Genomic DNA, 19,680 nt, shown 5'->3' with positions numbered 1-19,680 from the left:
TTTTGTCACCTGTATAGCAGTAATTTGAGGTGAGTGAAGGCTTGTCTATATGAACACTTAGTTTGTGGCAAAATGCAGCGGGAGGGGGAAATCTACCCCACAATGGCATGCTGTGCATCAGGGGTCTATGTGGACCCTGTTGCCATGTGCTAAAAGTACCCTAGTGCACTTTAGCCTACTCCCATTTCAAAGAAGAGTAGTGCCCAGCCACAGGGTCGTTACAGACACTTAGTGCATGGCAGGCTAGTGTGGGGTAGATTTACACTCTAGCTTGCCACAAAGTGTTCGAAAAGACAAGCCCTGATTCAACAACCCTAATCCAAGATTATGTTAATCATCTGATTTAGACACATCTGGAAATAGCTCTATGATGAATACTCAATTTTATAATCCAGCTTCTCTTTACAAGGGAAATAAATCTGTGTTTGTATAGTGCTGTCTATGCTATAGATTAGCCTATAAAGGTATCTCAGCTCTGGTTAGACAACATGCCATTCCCAGAGCCTGAACAAACTGCATCATTACTAGTGTATGATGCTCAGTGCTGGTGAAAGTCATCAGATGATCACTGATGTTTTCCCTCTGAACTTTCCAGCAATGACTCAGCATGAATATGGCGATGAAACCTATGTTGTCAGCATGGTGCCCTCACCAGTGGTCCCAGTCTGTGCTATATCCCCAGAGGAGGGATCGGTGTGTACCAGCTTCACAATCTCCTGCAGTACTGCCTGCTCGGAGGACTCCTGCCCCCCTGCACACAGCAGTCTGCTCACGTACTGCTTCTACCTGAAATCAGGTAAGTTCTGGGGCTGGTTTGTTTGACTGGCAGCTTCCCTGTGTGTGCACCCAGCCTTGTACTTCCATCACTAACAAGAGCAAAGGCATAACCCACTTCCACTGCTGGCCAGATAATAACTGGCCAGATTCTCATACCCTCAACTCAGACAGACTAGCCCCTTGTTCTGCACATAGGGTTGTTCACTTTAAACTTGTGGAGTAAGATGCAGCCCTTGCTCAACCTGGCCCTATGACAGCAGAAAGAAAAAACATGTACAAACAGGGCATATATGTATAAGAGGGCCATGACCTTTACAATAGTTTCCCTTTAGAAACTGCAGGAGATTTTTAAAGAATCCCTTTAAGGACTGTGGAATCACCTTAGGCAAGGAATCTGAATTTAAGGGTCATTATCTATTTTTCCCCAGAGGAGCTATTTTAATTTAGCAAATCAAAGCAAAGAGACATGATTCCATGGTGATAACTACAGGCCCAATCCTGTGCGGTGCTGAGTGCCTCTTTGGAGGATGCTGAGCTGTTCAGTAGGGTTTGAAGTGTATGATGGGTAACGCTGTCTTTCCTCTTTCAGGTTCCCTCCTGAACTGTGGCCCACATCCTGAACTCCTGTCGGTTTATCTTCCTCTTGGAGAAGAGGAAAATAACTTTGTTTTACACATTACAATTACTGTCAGCAATAAGTTTGGTGACACGGTTCAGACTGATGCTACTGTCAAGGTACATGGAAAAATCTTTTCCCTTCTAGGCTTCTGACGGCCGAAAGCTAAACCTGTGATTCTGATGGTTGGGCCACCTTCCAGAGCTTCCTCTCCCCATTTTATACCCATTACTCTCCTGCAATCCACAGCCACCATCCTTCTGACCAAGGAGGACTAGACAAGCTTCCTTGTAGAATCCCATGTGCAGCCAGCAGTTTCTTCCATCACAGTTTGTTCAGGCCAGAATTTAGAGAGACAGTGAACAGCACAGGCTATGTTTAGTTAGTCTTGGAGTTAAAAAAACCAGAGAAATACTGGAACCTGTCTCCAGGGGGCCCAAAAATAAATCTTCATACTTATTAAAAGAATGTGCACCATTGCTTCATCAGTGTTATTCAATGGAGTTACTCATCACTACGCTGATTACAATGGCATCATACTGGAGTCAGACTGAAGTACTGCAGAGGTGAATTAGGCCCGCTCTCTCTCTTCTCTAACATGAAGGATACTACTACCTATCAGTATCTTTCTTCAGTCAGTCAGGTGGACCAAACCAGAGGCACCTCTAGAAGATACTGTAACTGTTTTGTAAGTTAAGAGTTGGAAACTTTTGATCAAAACATTTTTTCAGATGAAAACAGAGATTTTTTTTAAACAAATGCTTCTGCAAATGTTGTTTTCTTTTTCCTGGGTGGTTCTAAAGACGGTTGGAAAATTTTATTGGAAAAAAAAGATCCCTGAAAAAAGATGGAACAAACTCAGTTTCTTGATCAGCTCTCATTATGAACATCGTTAGGATGATAATGGAGGTTGTGAAAGGGTAATAATACCAGCAGGCAGCAGTAACAATGCTCTGAGCATGTCTAATTGCATCATCAGGTTCGACGTGAAGATATGAACACTGGGAACCAGACCCTGCAGGCCACTCTGGCTGAGAAAGCAAATGCTATCCTAAAAGAAGGAAACAACAGCATGTCCCTGTTCCAGCTGTATAAGTCAGTGTCTTCAGTCCTTAATCAGGAGAGCCAGGGAGACACCTTTAATACATCTCTGCAGACCGACACCCGAAGGGAGGTCAGCCAGCTGGTTTATTTTCTTACACTACAATGATGCATTTTCCATTTTCTGTAAAGACCCTGGACCATTTCTTGAGTAGCACCAAGGGCTTACATACCTCCTTCCGAAGTCAATGGGAGTTGTAGGTTCTCAGTATCTCTCAGGATTTGGGCCAGCATTTGCCATAGGTTTCAGCTAACAAGAAGCAGCTGTTCATTTCTCACCACTGGCCCTTTTGAGTCATTGACTTTTCATCCCTTCCATATCAACATTCTCCCTCTTGGCTATTCCAGCACCACCTCCCTGAGTGCTGCTCATGGCATTGCACTTACCCAGAGACTGACTGCGGGCAGCCAGTCCCTACTAAAGCTAGGGCACTGGCCCACCAGCAGCCAGTGGGGGATGCTCAAAAGGGGTGAAATCTCTTCCCTTCCCTACCCCAGGCCCCTTAGAAATAAGAGCATTCCCTCTGTGATTCTCCAAATCCTCTCCCCCTGGGCTGAGGTAATAGAGTCCCAACATCTGTCTTGCTTCTGCAATCCCTAAGTAAACTGCACGCGAAAAACATCATTCATGTTGAATGTAGTGGGGATCTCTCAAGGGTGAGAGTATGGCTGGAGCAGGGCACTGGGAGTCAGGACTCCTGCATCCTATTCCCAGCTTGGCCACTATTTGTGTGGTCTTGGGCAGCAAAACACAACCACACTGGACCTGTTTGCCTGTGTGTGTTACACACCTCGCAGCAGTGGGATAAGGCTCCATTCAGGTGTGGTATGAGGCTCAATTAAATGTTTCCACTGCCTTGAGCTCCTCAGAGGGGAAAGAGGCTAGAGAAGTACAACATATCCTGAATTCATCAGCTATGATTCGTTGTTCTTCTGAACCAATCGTCTGCAATTCTGCTTTCAGTGGAGGTGGTATTTGTACACTAAGGCCTATACATTCATCCCAACGGGTAGGAATTCACACAAGTTGCTTTCATTACTGTTAATGGATGTTATATGTGTAAATCCCCTGTGTCTCAGAGTGACAAAATATCCCTGTGATTATACAGTCAATAGCTACAGAAAGTGGCAATTTGTAAGTAGAGCTAATACTAGCTTGAATTATCCATCCTGGGGAGCTTGTTTCTGCCATTAGATCTATAGCAAACTAGACTGTCAATATCCAGCACTATTTACATTTACAGTCTTAATTAACATTTTTGTTCCTGTCTCTAATTATCTCCTTTCATCCCAAGCTGAGAGAGCTGATGCTGACAACTCTGTCTGCTGTTAATGTAACATCAATACAAACTGCTCTTAAGATGTCAGAGGTACTGAAAGAAACCACTTACAGGAGTGAAGAGCTCTCTTCCTCAGCACAGGTAAGCAGAGCTTTGATACACATCTTCACCCACTGAACCACACCTCCTGGCCCCTGGCCCTGGGAGAGCATCACTACTTGCAGTAGCCTGTTCTTTATTTAATGTTTCAGAGACCAGGGATCATATCAGGAGACAGTATTGTCTAGAGTGGGAGACAGGGAATCAGGACTCATGGGTTCTATTCCTGCTCTGCCACTACCTCACCAACAGTGAATGGCCATTTGGGTTAAACTTAGTGACCAAGCTATAAAATAGGTATAATAATACTTAGCTGTTTCACAGGTGGGGTAATTCATTCATGCCTATAAGACACTTTGAGATCCTAGGATGAAAGGTATTGCTATAAATGTGCAAAGCTGAGTTATTCCAAAATCCATTTGACTTCATGCTTGTAACTTCCTGGCATTTGCCTCACTGTCATGTACATGCTCTCACTGAACTACATGTTACAAGCAACTTTCCACAAGAGGAGTTTCACAGCAGCAGTACCTGGGCATAGCTGTTCAGCTTTACCATAAATGCTAGGAATCCCTGAATGTTACTTGAACAACATTATATAGTCAAACAAATTTATTTGAGCATAAGCTTTCGTGACCTACAGCTCACTTCATCGGATGCATGCTGTAGCTGTAGCTCACGAAAGCTTATGCTCAAATAAATTTGTTAGTCTCTAAGGTGCCACAAGTACTCCTTTTCTTTTTGCGAATACAGACTAACACGGCTGCTACTCTGAAACCTGTCATTATATAGTCAGTGGATGGTACTGTTTGTTTCAATTTTCATCCCAGTGTTTTTTGTGCTGTGCTGTTAGGGAAGTGAGTCAATGGGGAAGGGACAGAATAATTCTTTTTTGCAGGCTGTGTTTTCCCAGCACACAATTTATTCACAGCACACAAGCAATAAAAAAGCAGTTTCTCCTGATTTCTGAGATTGTTTCAAATGCAGCCAGCAAATGATGATGGAGTATTTCAGCAGTGGCCAGGAACCGTAGTCAAGACAATTTTCAGAGTAACAGCCGTGTTAGTCTGTATTCGCAAAAAGAAAAGGAGTACTTGTGGCACCTTAGAGACTAACCAATGTAGTTCAGTCAGATTCATGAGCAGAAGCTTAAGATTGAAGTTGCTGGGGTAGCAGATCTGAGGGATAGGCAGCAGCTGCACTGTGTAGTAAAATTTGCACAGCCCCTTGACCACTCTGGGCCAGGCTCCTGCCCGGGTAATTATTACCTTGGTTTCATGATCACAAAATACTCAGTGTCTATACTTAGGCATAAATGGGAATGCACAACACCCTTCTATCTTCAGCATGGAGCACAGGGCATGGAGAGAAGTAATATTTGTTGATAAACTGATAGTTTTCATGGAGAAAAAAATTGAAATACGTTAACTACATACATTTAACAATACAGTAGCATTTCTTGGGTACCGTGACAGGGACACTCATCTCTCGTGGGTGCCTCCTGTCACCTGGGTGGGATGCTGCAATCCCTTTTCTCCCGTGCTCCTGGCACCCCCTGTAGGTTGTTCACCTCACTGGGTGGGTCTTCAGTGGCTCAGCCCTCCAGCCAAGTCACAGTCCAACAGTGAATGGACCCCTTATGGTAGCAAAGAGTTCAACACACTGTCTGCCCTCACCAGTGTCTTCAACCCTGTCTCAGAGCCCCTTTAAATCCTGCCTTGCACTTGGGTTTCCCAGCATAGCCTTGTCCCCTTCTTGGGTCTTAGGCCACTTTGCTGGACGGCCAGTGGAGGGGACCCAGGCCTGCCCATTATTATGTGTGCTCGCCCAGGGATCTTACTCAGAGCAGCCCTGTACAGCTTCCTTCAGTTTGCTGCTGCTGTTCCCTGGGCCTTTTCCCTTGTAGCCCATTTCTCTTCACCCTGACCTCAGGGCTGAAGTTTACAAGTCTTCTTCCTCCTCGCTGAATGCAACTACCACCAGAACCCATCTTGTGGCACTCACGTGTGCTCCTGTGACTAGACACTGCCATTGGGCCAGGTTGTGATATGCTCTCTCACACTAAGCCATTACTTAGGTTGTAAACTGTGTGGGGCAGGGAACACCTGATTGTTCTATGTTTGTACAGCACCTAGCACAGTGGTGTCGATGTCCATGACCAGGGCTTAGGCATGATGGTAATACAAATACATAATGATGGCAATACAAATACATAATAACAGTAAAAATACCTTTCTCTGCAAACAGCCCCATTGGACTATTCATGTTGTAAGGCAGTGTTTCCCAAACTTGGGATGCCGCTTGTTCAGGGAAAGCCCCTGGTGGGTCGGGCCGATTTGTTTACCTGCCGTGTCCGCAGGTTCGGCCGATCGTGGCTCCCACTCTCTGCGGTTCGCTGTGCCCAGCCAATGGGGGCTGCGGGAAGCGGCGGCCAATACGTCCCTTGGCCCGCACCGCTTCCCGCAGCCCCCATTGGCCGGGCACAGCAAACCACGGCCACTGGGAGCTGCGATCGGCCGAACCTCCGGACGCGGCAAGTAAACAAACTGGCCCGGCCTGCCAGGGGCTTTCCCTGAACAAGCGGTGTCCCTAGTTTGGGAAACACTGCTGTAAGGGACCATATAGCGAGAACAGTGGCTTATTTTAATGTGTATTATTTTTAATACACACACACAACCATTTCCCCATATCTCCTGTTCAGGTGGAAGCCAGTAACTCTCTCAAAGATGTCAGTGAGTTCTTACTCACTGTAAGCACAGACGACAGTGAGGATTATCAGAAGCGAAAGGACGCAGCTGGCTACCTGTTCAACGCAGTGAGCAATGTGCTCACAGCTTCCATACAAAATGGGACGGAGGATGCTTCATCGTCAGAGGCTGGACAGGTTGTTTTCATGTGGTTCAGTTTCTAATGTACAGTGCGTGTGTGTCTGCCTGGCGTAGAAGATAAAAAAAGCCCTTCTGACTTGGACATGTTTGAAAGTGGCATTGCTTAGAGTGCACTGGGGAGCTACTCGGTGCAAAGGGGTTAGGCTGAACATCAAGGTAAATAGGATGGTGAGATCTGTTAGACTATGGAATAGTCCCTTAAGGGAAGTGATAGCAGCCTCTTAAAATATTACTTGAGATATATGAAAACAGACTGGCCAGAGTAGTATATTACAGAATATACTGTAAGGAGTTATACTTCCCTTTGTGGATAAATTAGATCACCTACTGTAATAGGATTTTTCCATCTCTGATTCTATCCTTCCCTACTGAACCAAATCCTGAGGAAGTTACATGTGCTCAGCACCTCTGAGGCTTTAGCTCCACTGATTTCATCAAGGGACTAAACTGAAATCAATTACCTTACTTGAACCTTCTGAAAAGCTTCCACCTGATTTTCTATTCAGATTTATGCGGTATGGGTTTTTCATACTTCTACGTGAATTATTTCTAATTATTTTTATTATTATTTGTATGCTTCTTATGGGGAACAAGCATTTTAATTCCATCGCTGTGAGTAGGGTGTGATATTAATCTAATCTGAGAGGTGAGGATATGAATACTTTATAGGGACAGCACAGGGTATTCAGTATAGAACATTAATGGGAGGCTGAAGATACTAATTTTGACAGAAGGGAGACAGACAAAGTGATCTGATGACCAACTTAAGGGGTAGAGTTGGCTAGGGGCTACAGCACAGGCTTAGCAGTCAAAAGATCTATATTCTAATCCCAGCTCTGACACTGGTCTACTGGTCACTGTGTGATCTCCAGACAATTTCACTTAAACTCTCTATGCTGCAGTTTTTCCATTTGTAAATTAGGGATGATAATACTCCCCAGGCCCAGGGTGGTGTGAAGGGTAAGCAATTGGGCCCTGATTCAACAAGGTATATAAGTATGTGCATTAAGCACAGAATACTCCCTTTGAAGTCATGTACAAAAGGAACTATTCACATACTTTGGCATAAGAAACTTCTTCTGAATCACAGCCATAAAGTTTGTGGTGCTTTGAGATCTTGGATAGAGTAGTACATTATAAGATTATAATTACTATTATAATATTTAATTTATTCACTGTATGCATTGCTCTCATGAGAATTATCGATATGGACTACACCAAGATACCCTTTGCATGCTTTCATAATAGACTGACCTTTAAAACATCTAATCTATCTATCATTTTGCACTATTCCATCACTTTGGTATCTGAGCACCTGATACTTCACTCTTTCATTCACAAACAGTACTTTTCCAATTTCTCAGCAGACACTAAGGCTTGTTAATTATTTCTTAGAGTCATTTTATTGTTTATAATAACTTTATCAGAGGTTACCAAGATTATTACCCAGTCTGCTGCCTTAAAAAGAAACACTGAAAATTGGAATTAGGGAAGTATGGTTATAAATTCAGACAGATCACAAATGGAAATTAATGCAAAGAATGCGTTCCCTGCCCTTTTCAAATAACAAGTGCATATCAGGAGACACCCTTGTCCTTTCCAGAGTTTGGTCTCACACCAGCTGTTGGACACAGTTGAAAACCTGCAAAGCACACTCCTGATTGGGAAGCTGCCAGATGATGAACCAATGGTACTGATCGCTCCCTCTGTTGCAATGTACATAAACAGGTAACAGTCAGCACATTTCAGTTATGGCCTGTGCGTCTACACACCTGACAATCTCCAATCATTCTCAAGGAAAATATCTATCATTTTCTCATTAAATGGAGTCACCCAACCAAATATTATACAGGTGGTAACAAATCCATAGGTGCTGTGATGTTGTAACTGGTTATCCATTGTAAAAACAGTTTTAACTCCAACTAATTTCAGTAAGACTAGACTGAAAATTCTCATATATGATCTGTAGCCAGAGAACGATTCTCTGGGATTACATAGGTCAAGCATCACCCACTTAAATTTGTAGGTATGTGGAAAACACTTGTTGTAAAAGGCTAATTTTTCTTTCTTGCTGATGCTGCTGTAGGTAAAAAATTGTCACAGGTTTGGGCAGAAGAAAATGTGAGTTCTCAGGTCATAAAATCATCCCCAAATCTGTTTACTTAGAGCATGATTTTCAACTATGCAGATCACACTTGACATTCAATTGCTCATCTAATTTGTGCAGATGCAACAATAGTGCATAGAAATCAAGTATTTGCTCATGTAAATGGATATTTAGATGCAGTTCTCTCCCAATTCACAATATGAGTATAACTTCAAGCCCAAATTAAGTGCGCAATTGCAGGTGGACATTTTTAAAAAATCATGCCCTTTAATCATTCATTACCAGTGGCATGCAGAGCATTACAGCAAGCAGAGACAAGTCCTGAAGTATTTGCCACTGGAGTTAGAAATGGTTCTCCAGCACAGTTACACTCACTCAGCCAGGAAGCCTTTCTGAATGTAACATCAACTATGCTTAGCAACCCTGCACTGGGCTATTAATACTTCTCTGTCTTTGTCTCCATCTGTTCTTATTTTCTCTGCTTGCATCTGACCCCAATTCTGGACAGGTTACAAACAGACAGTATGGACAGCACATCCATTAACATCTCCAATTCTAGCTCGGCCAGCTTTACTCTCCCCTCTGCCTCCTCTCTCAGTGTGTCAGGAGACAGTGATGAGACTGTGGATATAAGGGTAAGTGACTGTTACTCTGACTTGATGTATTCGATGAATGCATTAATTCTCTTGCTCTGATGAGTTTGGAGCCTTTTCTCCTTTCACACTGATCACACTGGCACATGTGGTGTCCTGGTTCTTGGCCTTCCAATTATGTCAGCAAATTCACTTGGAATTTATCAGGCTAGAGTAGCCTTTTCCATTTTCTTATTGCATGGGATTTGGTGCAGGTAGTTGAAGGGAACTGGGAGCTTACTGGAAAGGCACCTCCCATCATAGCCCCTGCCTGATTCACTGCTCTCTTGGCTGCCCACAGCAATGGACTCAATTGATAACTCTAACCCATTCACCATTTGGTTGCATTCACTGTCACGAGGAGTCAGCTGATCACAGTGTCTATACCATTATTTAACCAGCAAGCCTGAAACACTGCTTTCTCCAAGCGGCATATGAGTCAGTTGGAGCTACTCAGATCTTATAGGGGACAATAGGGGCCAAGGTTTCCTGCCAGTTGGGTGTCTTCCATTGTCTGATCTAGGACACACGCTATTCCCTAGTACATTTTTGTGTTGTTATGATATTTTTATATTCCTCTTTCTAAGGGTCTCCCAGGCTGATTCAAAACAGTCAGCCTGGTGAAATCCTATATACTGCTGCAGGCTAAGTGTCTCCTACCAATTCCCCCTCTCTATTTCAGCTCTGTTACGTCATGACCCCAAACTTACTTACATCAGTGGAAACATTCCCATTATCTTCACAGGCTTGGATGTCCCTCCTTTTTCCCCCTGCATCTCTGTACTCATGACTCTAACATACTCTGATATGCACCCCAGGCAGTTATTTATATATGTTGTCAACTCCAGTAATTTCAGGAGAGGCACAGCAATTTGACTTTGATGGAATAACTCTGGATTAACACTGGTGTGACTGAATTTGGCCCCAGATATCTAAATCAATGGTTCTCAACCAGGAGTACACATACCCCTGGGGAAACGCAGAGGTCTTCTAGGGTGTACATCAACTCATCTAGATATTTGGCTAGTTTTACAACAGGCTATATAAAAAGCACTAGCGAAGTCAGTACAAACTAAAATTTCATACAGAAAATGACTTGTTTATTCTGCTCTATATACTATACACTGAAATGTAAGTACATTTATATTCAAATTGACATTTTAAAATTATATGGTAAAAATGAGAAAGTAAGCAATTTTTCAGTAATAGCGTGCTGTCACACATTTGTATTTTTATGTCTGATTTTGTGAGCAAGTAGTTTTTAAGTGAGGTAAAACTTGTGGGTATGCAAGACAAATCAGACTCCTGAAAGGGGTACAATAATCTGGAAAGGGTGACAGCCACTGATCTAAATGACCCATGAAGAGGATTACATATGAATGGAAAGTGATTGCTGCATGCTAGAGATACATTAGAGAAGGGTCTGAGCTGCAATATTGATATGCAGATCACAATCCAAACTTTCCCACAATGTAAGGTCTGGGATTGGTCCATTATTGAGATATGGGCCAACTTCAAACTTGGATCTGGATCTCAACTTCCCTGAAGTCCAGGGTTGTTTGGCTCTTGGGTTTGGTTCTGACTTCATCTCCAATCTACATGGAAATCTAAAAATTGTGACTATAACAAAGTATTTTGTACAACTCAAATGCTGCTTGTCATTCATGTCTCCTTGTAGATGGTGAGCTTTTCAGTGAATCCCTTTTCTTTAAGTGACACCAGTTTTGAGATCAGTGGAACCGTGGGAGGCCTAAGTCTTACCAGTGTGGATGGATTGGTCATACCAGTTAATGACCTTACTGAAAACATTGAGGTAAATCCAATCCTCTCTCTCAGTGTGAACTGGAGTCTAATTAGATCCTTGGGTGGCATGTGCTCTATAAATGTCAGTTGTGTTATCATCATCATCATTCTCCAAGTAGCAAGCCCAGTAGAGAAATGGTAATGTTGTGTTTACTGCCAACAACAAAGAGAGAGCATGGTGTATGCACATGCTAGGAAGGACTACATGTGGTTTGCAGGGTGAACACAATAAGCATCTCTTTCATGAGGTCTATGTGTGGGACCCTAAAGTGCATCTTACTTGTACAGGTGATTCAGCCTTTCCTTCTCCTTCATCATGTGGATGAACAAGGAGAAACATGAGAATCCTACTGGCTAAGGAAGATGGCTGCTGGCTATGGTCAGCCTGAAACACACTGTGATGTCTAAATAATAAAACCATCATAATCCTGCCTCGGAGTAGGGCAATGGACTTAATGACCTCTTAAGGCCCCTTCCAGCCCTACATTTCTTTGATTCTATCATCCCAATATTGCATGCCCATATTACTATTTCCTAGGCCTCCTAGCCCATGTGTAAAATAATTAAACTAATGCCTAAATCATTCAACAATGCATTTACATATCAATTTGTGTTTCAGGATGACCATAATCTCAACTCTTTAGATTTAGCAGGTATCTGTATTGTTACTCATCTGGAAGACACAGTCTGGAATCGTTTTGATGAGTAGCATGCCATTCATTTCCTAAAAACTCACATATGGAACACTTGCAAATGTACTTCAAGCCTGCCCACATTCCTCCCTAACCCATGTATGCACTCAGCAAAAAGAGCTTTGAAATGAACCAATGTAGAGTTGATATGGACTTTTCAGAAGCTTGTTCTAAGTATCAAGCAAATTGCATTTGAGCAGGCATGCAATAGGGAAGTCTTATTTACGATAGCTGTCCACCAGGATGGATTTGCTTGGGAATGCTTTCCCTACAGTATGTTTTGAAAGAAGAAATTAAACGGTTTTTAGAAATAAATCCCATAAAATGTGCTTTGATCTTAGCATATAGCCACATCGTGTTACTATGTAATAGGATCCAGGCACTGTCATACATTTTTAGGAATGAATCTCTGTGTTCAAATATAGATAATGCTGCCAAGACTTTCAGCACCTCAGGAAGACAGGAGCCTGTTGAATCTGGGCAATGTTAGTGCTCTCCAAGTCAATGTCACCTCAGAAAATACATCTCTAGTGATCCACCTGGAAACTGAACAGGATATTCCACTAATACTGTACTTGGGATATGGCTACCATCCAAATGAGACTAACTATGATATGAAAGCTCATCTGCCCCTTAAGAAAAACACTGGAGGTAAGATCATTTACCAGGGACATTTGATTCTGGGCACTCTAGGCTCATCTGCAAACTACATGAGCACCCTTAACTCACACTATCCAATAGAAGCTTAGCACACTCAATATGAGCTCTTAGGCCCAGATCCACAGAGGTACTTAAGCTCCTAACTTCCACTGATTCAAATGGAAATTAGGATCGTAAACACCGTTGTGGATCTGGGCCTTAATTCTCACATATAGCGCTGTCATCCACATTTTTGACAGATAAGAACAAATATAAATTGTAGAGATGAGCTCAAGCTCAGAAGTTTGGATGTGTAAATGGCAATGAACCTCCTCAAAGACTGAAAGAGTTCCAATCTGTGTCCTGGTTCAGGCCATCTCTAGTAAACACTATGCACAAACAGAAGCAAAGAACAGGTGCTTTGAATAATTAACCTAATAAATTAACCAGAATAAAAACCTATACTGATAGTTGTTCTGATAACTATTCTGTTATTCTATTTAATTTATTTATTGGCATGTATACAATATATCTGTATATTGCTGAAACAAATGCTTTCTTACATAGCCTGCAACTAAATATTTCTGTTCAAGATAAGTCAAACACATGGGTTCTTAGCCCAGAAGAACTCATTTTCGGAGAAGGGACTTACTATCTCATGATGGAACAAGACATGGAAATGGATTCTACAGCCAACCGTGATCTAACCATAGCTGTCACTTCCTTTGTATCACAGTGTGTGTTCTGGGATGAGCTACGGGGCAACTGGAATAGCTACGGGTGCCATGTAAGTAGAAAGAAGCAAAAGAATGTTGTCATGGATCTTTCCTCAATACATTTCAAAGCCAGCCTAGATAACAATAACATTTGTTAAAACGAGTGAACATGTTTCTTTGAACTCTTGATAGCACCATGAAACAAGACCATTTTGGGATGGGAGAAGGTCATGAAGCTCAGGTTAGTCCAATATAAAGGGGAACTTAGACACGTTTTCTCTAGGATATGCTTCTAAGTGAGAAGTGGTTGAAGCATTTTGAATGGATTATGTTTAGTACTATAATACCCACTTCTGCTTAGGTCTTAGAATCACTGTCCTCTACTGGATTTTGTAGGATCTGCTTACACATAACAATGCTTCACACCTAGCTCAGCTAGCTTTCCTGTTTCTTTAGCTTGGTAGGTAAGTAAGCTGTACTTTGAAGCCAAAAGTTGAGAATGTTTTGAACATGATCGTTCTTTGGCTTTCAGGTAGGTCCAAAAACAACCCCCAGCAGCACCCAGTGTCTCTGCAACCACCTGACCTTCTTTGGCAGCACCTTCTTTGTCACGCCCAACACCATTGATGTCAGCAAAACAGCGGAGCTTTTTGGCACATTTGTGGACAACCCCGTGGTAGTGACAACTGTGGGCTGTATCTTTCTTGTGTATGTGCTGGTGGCTATTTGGGCTAGAAGGAAAGACATTCAGGATGATGCCAAAGTAAGCATTGTGCTAATAGATAATGTGATAGGAAGTATTTCCCCTCTGTCTGGCCTGCTCTGCTGTGGTCACATTAATGCAGTCACTTAGGACAGAGTGAGCAGTCAGCTCCCTTTGGAGCTGATGCCACTAATTCTCCCTAAAGGGATTGTGATCCAGGAGTGATTAAAGAGCTAGCATTGGATTGTGTAATTTTTGTGTAATGTCTTTCTCTGTCATCTTCAGTGTGTTCCCGACAGTATACATGAAGAAGGAGGGAGTCTAAAGTTTTAGTGGTTTGTTTTCATTAAACTTTTACATCAAGAATATAACACAAGACTGAGTTTATCACTCAGGGTGTCCCCAAATGCTGTTCATTTCTATGTCTCTCTCTAGCCTACTTCTAGACATAGCCAAAAAATGGAAGGGGAGTCCTGTGGAAAATACTGACAAAAACAAAACAGTTTTTGTCTAAATATTTCATGGAAAATTTTGGCTTTCTGCAGAAATTTGAATACTGAAAAATTTGGGGGTTTGGCCAGTATATCTCAGCTTTTGAACATTCAGCTTTTCAACAACAAAAATCAAAATTTCCCATGGAAAGTGGACTTTTTTTTAAAAAAAAAATTAATATCATCATAAACCTAGTTTTGTATCAAAAAACAATTTTGACGGAAAATTTTCTACCAGCCCTACCTAGTCCTCTTGCCTCCACACTTCCTGCTAGGTATATTCAGTGTCCACAAGATGGCACCGTGTCACATTTCCCATCCAGGAGCCTGGAGAAAGCCCTGCTCCAGGCACTGTTACTATTTTACCATTCATAGAATTCTCCTGGTGGTGTTGTCTCTCTTTCCAGGTGAAGATCACAGTGTTGGAGGATAACGACCCCTTTGCGCAGTATCGTTATCTTGTGACAGTTTTTACAGGGCACCGTCGTGGGGCAGCCACAACCTCCAAGGTACTGATGCAATTACAGATCTGTAGGTATCTTCTGAATGTTTAATAGACTGTGAACATATAGAGCTCCAGCTTCAGAAACATTTGTCACATCAGGAAATTGACGATGTCATATGTAAACCTAGCATGTAAGGGAGCCAGCAGGCTACCAAAGAGAGCTTTGGCTCTTCCAAGGGAAAAAGCAAGTAATGAAGCGTTTTCTCTTCCCCCCGCAGGCCTGGAAGGGGACCTCTGGATCTGGGCGGCAGAGGTAACAGCAGCAGTAGGCAGTGCCTGGCTCTGGAGGAGGAATGGGGAAGTCCAGAGGATTCACTGGGCACGATTAGATCTGCAGCCTCACTCACTCTGCTGCAAAACAGGCCGAATGAGTGAAGCTCTCCCTACATGCACAACGATGTAAGAGCAGTTGCTCTTATGCTACTCAGCAGCTGTGACAGCTTCCATTACACTCAGTTCATAGGATTTGGCAAGGCTGTCGTGACATCCTGCCAACTGTGGGCCAACGCCTGAGCTCCTGACTCAGTTTTCACTAAGTCCCTGTGGGGGGCAGCTTGGCTTCAGTTGAAATTTGCCAGAACAGAGGCTCAGTAAGGAGTTCAGGATTGGAACCCGTGTCAATACAAAGTATCCACGTCCAAGCCATGAATGCAAACAAATGGTGCCAGGCTGTCAATTATCAATACACTCATCCGCTTTGTCTTTCAGGTGACTCTCACACTTTACGGCCTCGAAGGAGAGAGTGAACCCCACCACCTGACTGACCCTGACACACTAGTCTTTGAGCGTGGAGGAGTGGATGTTTTCCTGCTCTGTACCCTGTTTCCTCTTGGGGAACTGCAGCATATCCGACTGTGGCATGATAATTCAGGAGACAGTCCATCCTGGTAAGCAAGGGGAGAGGCTATGAGGAGACAGAAGACTATCCTTTCTGATAACACTTTGCCCTTCTGTTGCACTTGTCAAACATTCATGTATTTATCCACTCCCCACCCTAGGAAGTTGGAATGAGTTATCTCCATTTTGCAGATGGAGAAGCTAAGTCACAGACAGGCTAAGGGTCAGAGTCTGACACCCAAACTCTCAGTGAGTTGCACTTCCAGTGACCTGAATTCCATAGCGTCTTCCCCACATGAGTTAGTTCTTTATTTTTATGGCACAGGTATGTGAATCGCGTGCTGGTCCATGATCTGGCTCAGGATCAGAAATGGTACTTCCTCTGTAACTCTTGGCTGGCCATTGATGTTGGAGAGTGTGTCCTAGACAAAGTGTTCCCAGTTGCTACTGAGCAGGACATGAAGCAGTTCAGGTAACTTCTGCCTTGCGTTTGGTTATTGGCAGCAATCCATTTGAAAAAAGAAGGGATGCAAAGAGGGCCTAACCCAAAGCCCGTTAACGTCAATGAGATCTCAGCCTTGACTTCAATGGACTTTGGACCAGAGCCAGAGTGAGGACTGCTTAGCTGCATCTGACTGTTAAAGTGTGGTATTACTGCTCTGAAAACACTGAGGAGAGGGGAGAAAGACAGTTGGAAGTACCCAGTACAAACCCCAGCGCCAAATCCGCTTTACTACGTTTTTTCCCTGACAGACTAATAGAAATTGCTTTTGATGTATTTGGTCCTCACCCTACAATTACCGGGACAGGAGCTACCTTTTAGGCCTCTCCAAAAGGCATTGGTCTTGTGGATTTGGGGGACTTGGCTATATCCAGTGCTAATACGACCATCTCACACAACCCAAACAATGAGAATCCTGTTGAGTGTCATCTCATTATTATTTAAAATCTGTATTGTGGGAGCACTTAGAGGTGTCAGCCAGGGCGGGGCCCCAAACTGATCTCTCTTTCCCCCTCTCCTTTCTAAGCATTTCCTTGCATCCCCCTCCTTCTTCCCAGTAACCTGTTTTTCATGAAGACTTCCAAGGGTTTCCAGGACGGGCATATCTGGTATTCGATTTTCAACCGCTCCCCACGAAGCACCTTCACGCGAGCCCAGAGAGTGTCGTGCTGCTTCTCCCTGCTGCTCTGCACCATGCTGACCAGTATCATGTTCTGGGGGGTGCCGAAGGACCCAGCTGAGCAGAAAATGGACTTAGGTAAGGCTGAGTGGCTGCTTGGGCTGGGCAGGGGGGATGGGGAGACACAGAGCCAGGAAGCAGTTTCATTGGGGGATCACTCAGCAACAAGGTTTTTCCACAGGGCAGGGGCTCTAAGTCTGGCATTTTCACTTTGCTCTGAGACTATTTTTACCCTTCCTCTCTGCCTGACGATGGCAGGTAAGATCGAGTTCACGTGGCAGGAGGTGATGATCGGCTTCGAGAGCTCCCTCCTCATGTTCCCCATTAACCTGCTCATCGTGCAGATCTTCAGGAACATCCGACCCCAGGTGACCAAGGAGCAGAAGGAGAAGAAACCAGGGAAAAGTGGCCGAGTGTCTCCAAATCTGCCCCCTCCCCCTCAGGCAATCCAGAGCATCACACTCACCCCTGAGGCTGTGATAAAGGCAAGTCCCTCTGCGCATGGGCTGTTACAGGGAAATGGTTGAGAGTACTGATCTGCCCCAACGGTATATAAAATACATTGCACTGCCCCCTGCTGGTGGGTGTGTGCATCAGTATGAACTCACTGTTTACTATGTGTGGCAAGAAAGCACTATTTTGTCCTGTACCAGCTGTGCTTCATAATTCCTTAAGTAATAAGCAAAACATTCACTGAGGGGTGTCTCTCTGTTAGAGGTCCTCTTGACTCTGCAGGATGGGATTAAAGAATGAGGGGTACTTAGCTAGGATTACCATTGTCAGGGTCAAATTCTCCATGTAGGAGACTCTTGCTGATTTCATGTACCTCCCTAGGCAGATATGGAGCCTTATGGGTATGTACTGAGGGACTAATATCACTGTGTTGTGTGGTCACAGTCTAACATCAAAGAAATGGATAACATTTGTTCCCATGATACAACTAACAACACGAGACATATGTGTAGTCATGTTGCTTAATGCACAACTGAAAGGCACTCCACTCCTGTCATGATGAGCATGGTATAAGAACCTATATAGAATAGAATAGACTCCCCAGCCCTGGTGAATTGTGTGTATTTTCACATCCTGCAAGCTTATATTGTTGGACTTAAACCTGTCAGATCAGGGCTGTCCCATGGGACTGTCTAAGCCTGTGAGAGTCTAAGGCCTTATCCACACGGGGGCAGCACTGTAGCAACCCCCATTGTAGATGTGGTGCACCCACCAGTGAAGCTTACCATGGTTTTAAACTACATCAGTGCAAGTAACCAGAGCCACTAGGTGACTGCCATGCTGTTGCTGCATCTTCCAGGATATTAGGAGAATTGCCAATTCACTGTTTAAAACCCTGAAGACTCCGCTACCCTCCTCAGAAACAGACCCTGGAAAATCTACTGACATCAACACACTCTTGGCCTTGGTTGAGGACATCATCTGCCAGCAAAACAGAGCTGGGCAAGAGTTTTATGATGAGAGTAAAAAGAAGGATGATCCTATTATCATCACACTAGGGTCTGTAGATATACAAGGTAAATCGCAAGCTAAGAAAAGCCTCACAGAAATGCCTGTAAGTGAAGCCACCACAATCGCTAGATATGAGGACCACTCTCTTACTTCGTTTTGAGTTAAGGACAGTTCAGTGTAAATACTTTGTTTCCTTTGCGGTAGAGTGAATGGTGGCTCTCAGCTGTCCTGCTTTTAAAACCAATGCAGGCTTTTCGGTGTTTACGACGGTCAGTGTCCATGTAGCATCAAGAGCCTCATGTCTCAGTGATTCCATAATCATGTTGTCCTTTCCCTCATCCTTCCTCTCCCTGTGCTGTTGTCCCCTCCAGTTCCAACTCAGGGCTTGATTCTGCCACCAGGGCTCACGTTGATTATTACCTTAGTCTGTAAATTGCCCCAATGATTGCAATCCCAGTTTGCCATTGGCTTTTTCAATAGATTTATGCAGTTACAGACTGCACAGGTAGCCTATGAACAAGCATGTTTGGTCTTGGGCTCATCTGTTGAGGTTCTGAGGTCATTGTCATAAAATGTTGTTTGCCAGGTGTGAGGAGAATGCTACTGCTACACTGGTTGTATAAGTTATGAAAGCTAGATTATTAGTATTAGCAGTCACCATAGATGTGCATCACCTTCAGAGTAATTCCCCGCCCTGAAAATCCTAGACCCTGATTCTGCCACTCTTATTCACACTTTATTCCATGAGCAGCCTCATTTATTTCCCTTTTCCCCCTCTCCCCCATTTCCCTGGAGAAAAAACAAGAAGCCCAACTCCGGAGAAAGGAATGGGTGAAAGGCTGAAACACAGTGACTACAACCGCTACTTGTACATGCAACTCCAGCACGTGGAGATGGAGTTGGAATTACTGGGACCTCATAAATTCCAGAAGGCTCAGAGTTACGTTCAAGCTGTTAGGCAGGTCCAGCACATGAAAGGCCTCCTGGAAAGCCACCTCTGCTCTTCAGGATCCATCAGTGAGAGGTAACAATCACCCTCATCATTGGTATACGTAGATGCAGGTCACTTGTTCAAATCCAGCCCAAGCTGGTGGTGATTGAAAGTCATTACCATCTGATGACTCCTTGATAATTGTATAAACACTCTTG

General features: G+C 43.6%; 1 protein-coding gene across 1 annotated transcript in view; it reads left to right on the top strand.

Annotated features, from left to right (window-relative positions):
* Positions 1 to 19,680, top strand: part of PKD1L3 (polycystin 1 like 3, transient receptor potential channel interacting) — a 70,496-nt gene that overhangs the window by 32,207 nt on the left and 18,609 nt on the right. The window contains exons 14-31 of the mRNA XM_074969180.1: positions 596 to 796; positions 1,367 to 1,512; positions 2,373 to 2,567; positions 3,790 to 3,915; positions 6,575 to 6,757; positions 8,365 to 8,489; positions 9,377 to 9,503; positions 11,179 to 11,313; positions 12,421 to 12,646; positions 13,228 to 13,421; positions 13,883 to 14,113; positions 14,952 to 15,053; positions 15,758 to 15,936; positions 16,212 to 16,358; positions 16,946 to 17,145; positions 17,326 to 17,552; positions 18,380 to 18,596; positions 19,327 to 19,555. Coding sequence (XP_074825281.1) covers positions 596 to 796; positions 1,367 to 1,512; positions 2,373 to 2,567; positions 3,790 to 3,915; positions 6,575 to 6,757; positions 8,365 to 8,489; positions 9,377 to 9,503; positions 11,179 to 11,313; positions 12,421 to 12,646; positions 13,228 to 13,421; positions 13,883 to 14,113; positions 14,952 to 15,053; positions 15,758 to 15,936; positions 16,212 to 16,358; positions 16,946 to 17,145; positions 17,326 to 17,552; positions 18,380 to 18,596; positions 19,327 to 19,555 — 3,190 coding nt within the window. The remainder of the gene's footprint in view (positions 1 to 595; positions 797 to 1,366; positions 1,513 to 2,372; positions 2,568 to 3,789; positions 3,916 to 6,574; positions 6,758 to 8,364; positions 8,490 to 9,376; positions 9,504 to 11,178; positions 11,314 to 12,420; positions 12,647 to 13,227; positions 13,422 to 13,882; positions 14,114 to 14,951; positions 15,054 to 15,757; positions 15,937 to 16,211; positions 16,359 to 16,945; positions 17,146 to 17,325; positions 17,553 to 18,379; positions 18,597 to 19,326; positions 19,556 to 19,680) is intronic.

The sequence above is a fragment of the Natator depressus genome, chromosome 12, assembly GCF_965152275.1.
Source record: "Natator depressus isolate rNatDep1 chromosome 12, rNatDep2.hap1, whole genome shotgun sequence".
Classification (NCBI taxonomy): Eukaryota; Metazoa; Chordata; order Testudines; family Cheloniidae; genus Natator; species Natator depressus.
The sequence above is the reverse complement of the archived record's forward strand: the minus strand, read 5'-3'. Positions and strand labels throughout refer to the sequence as shown.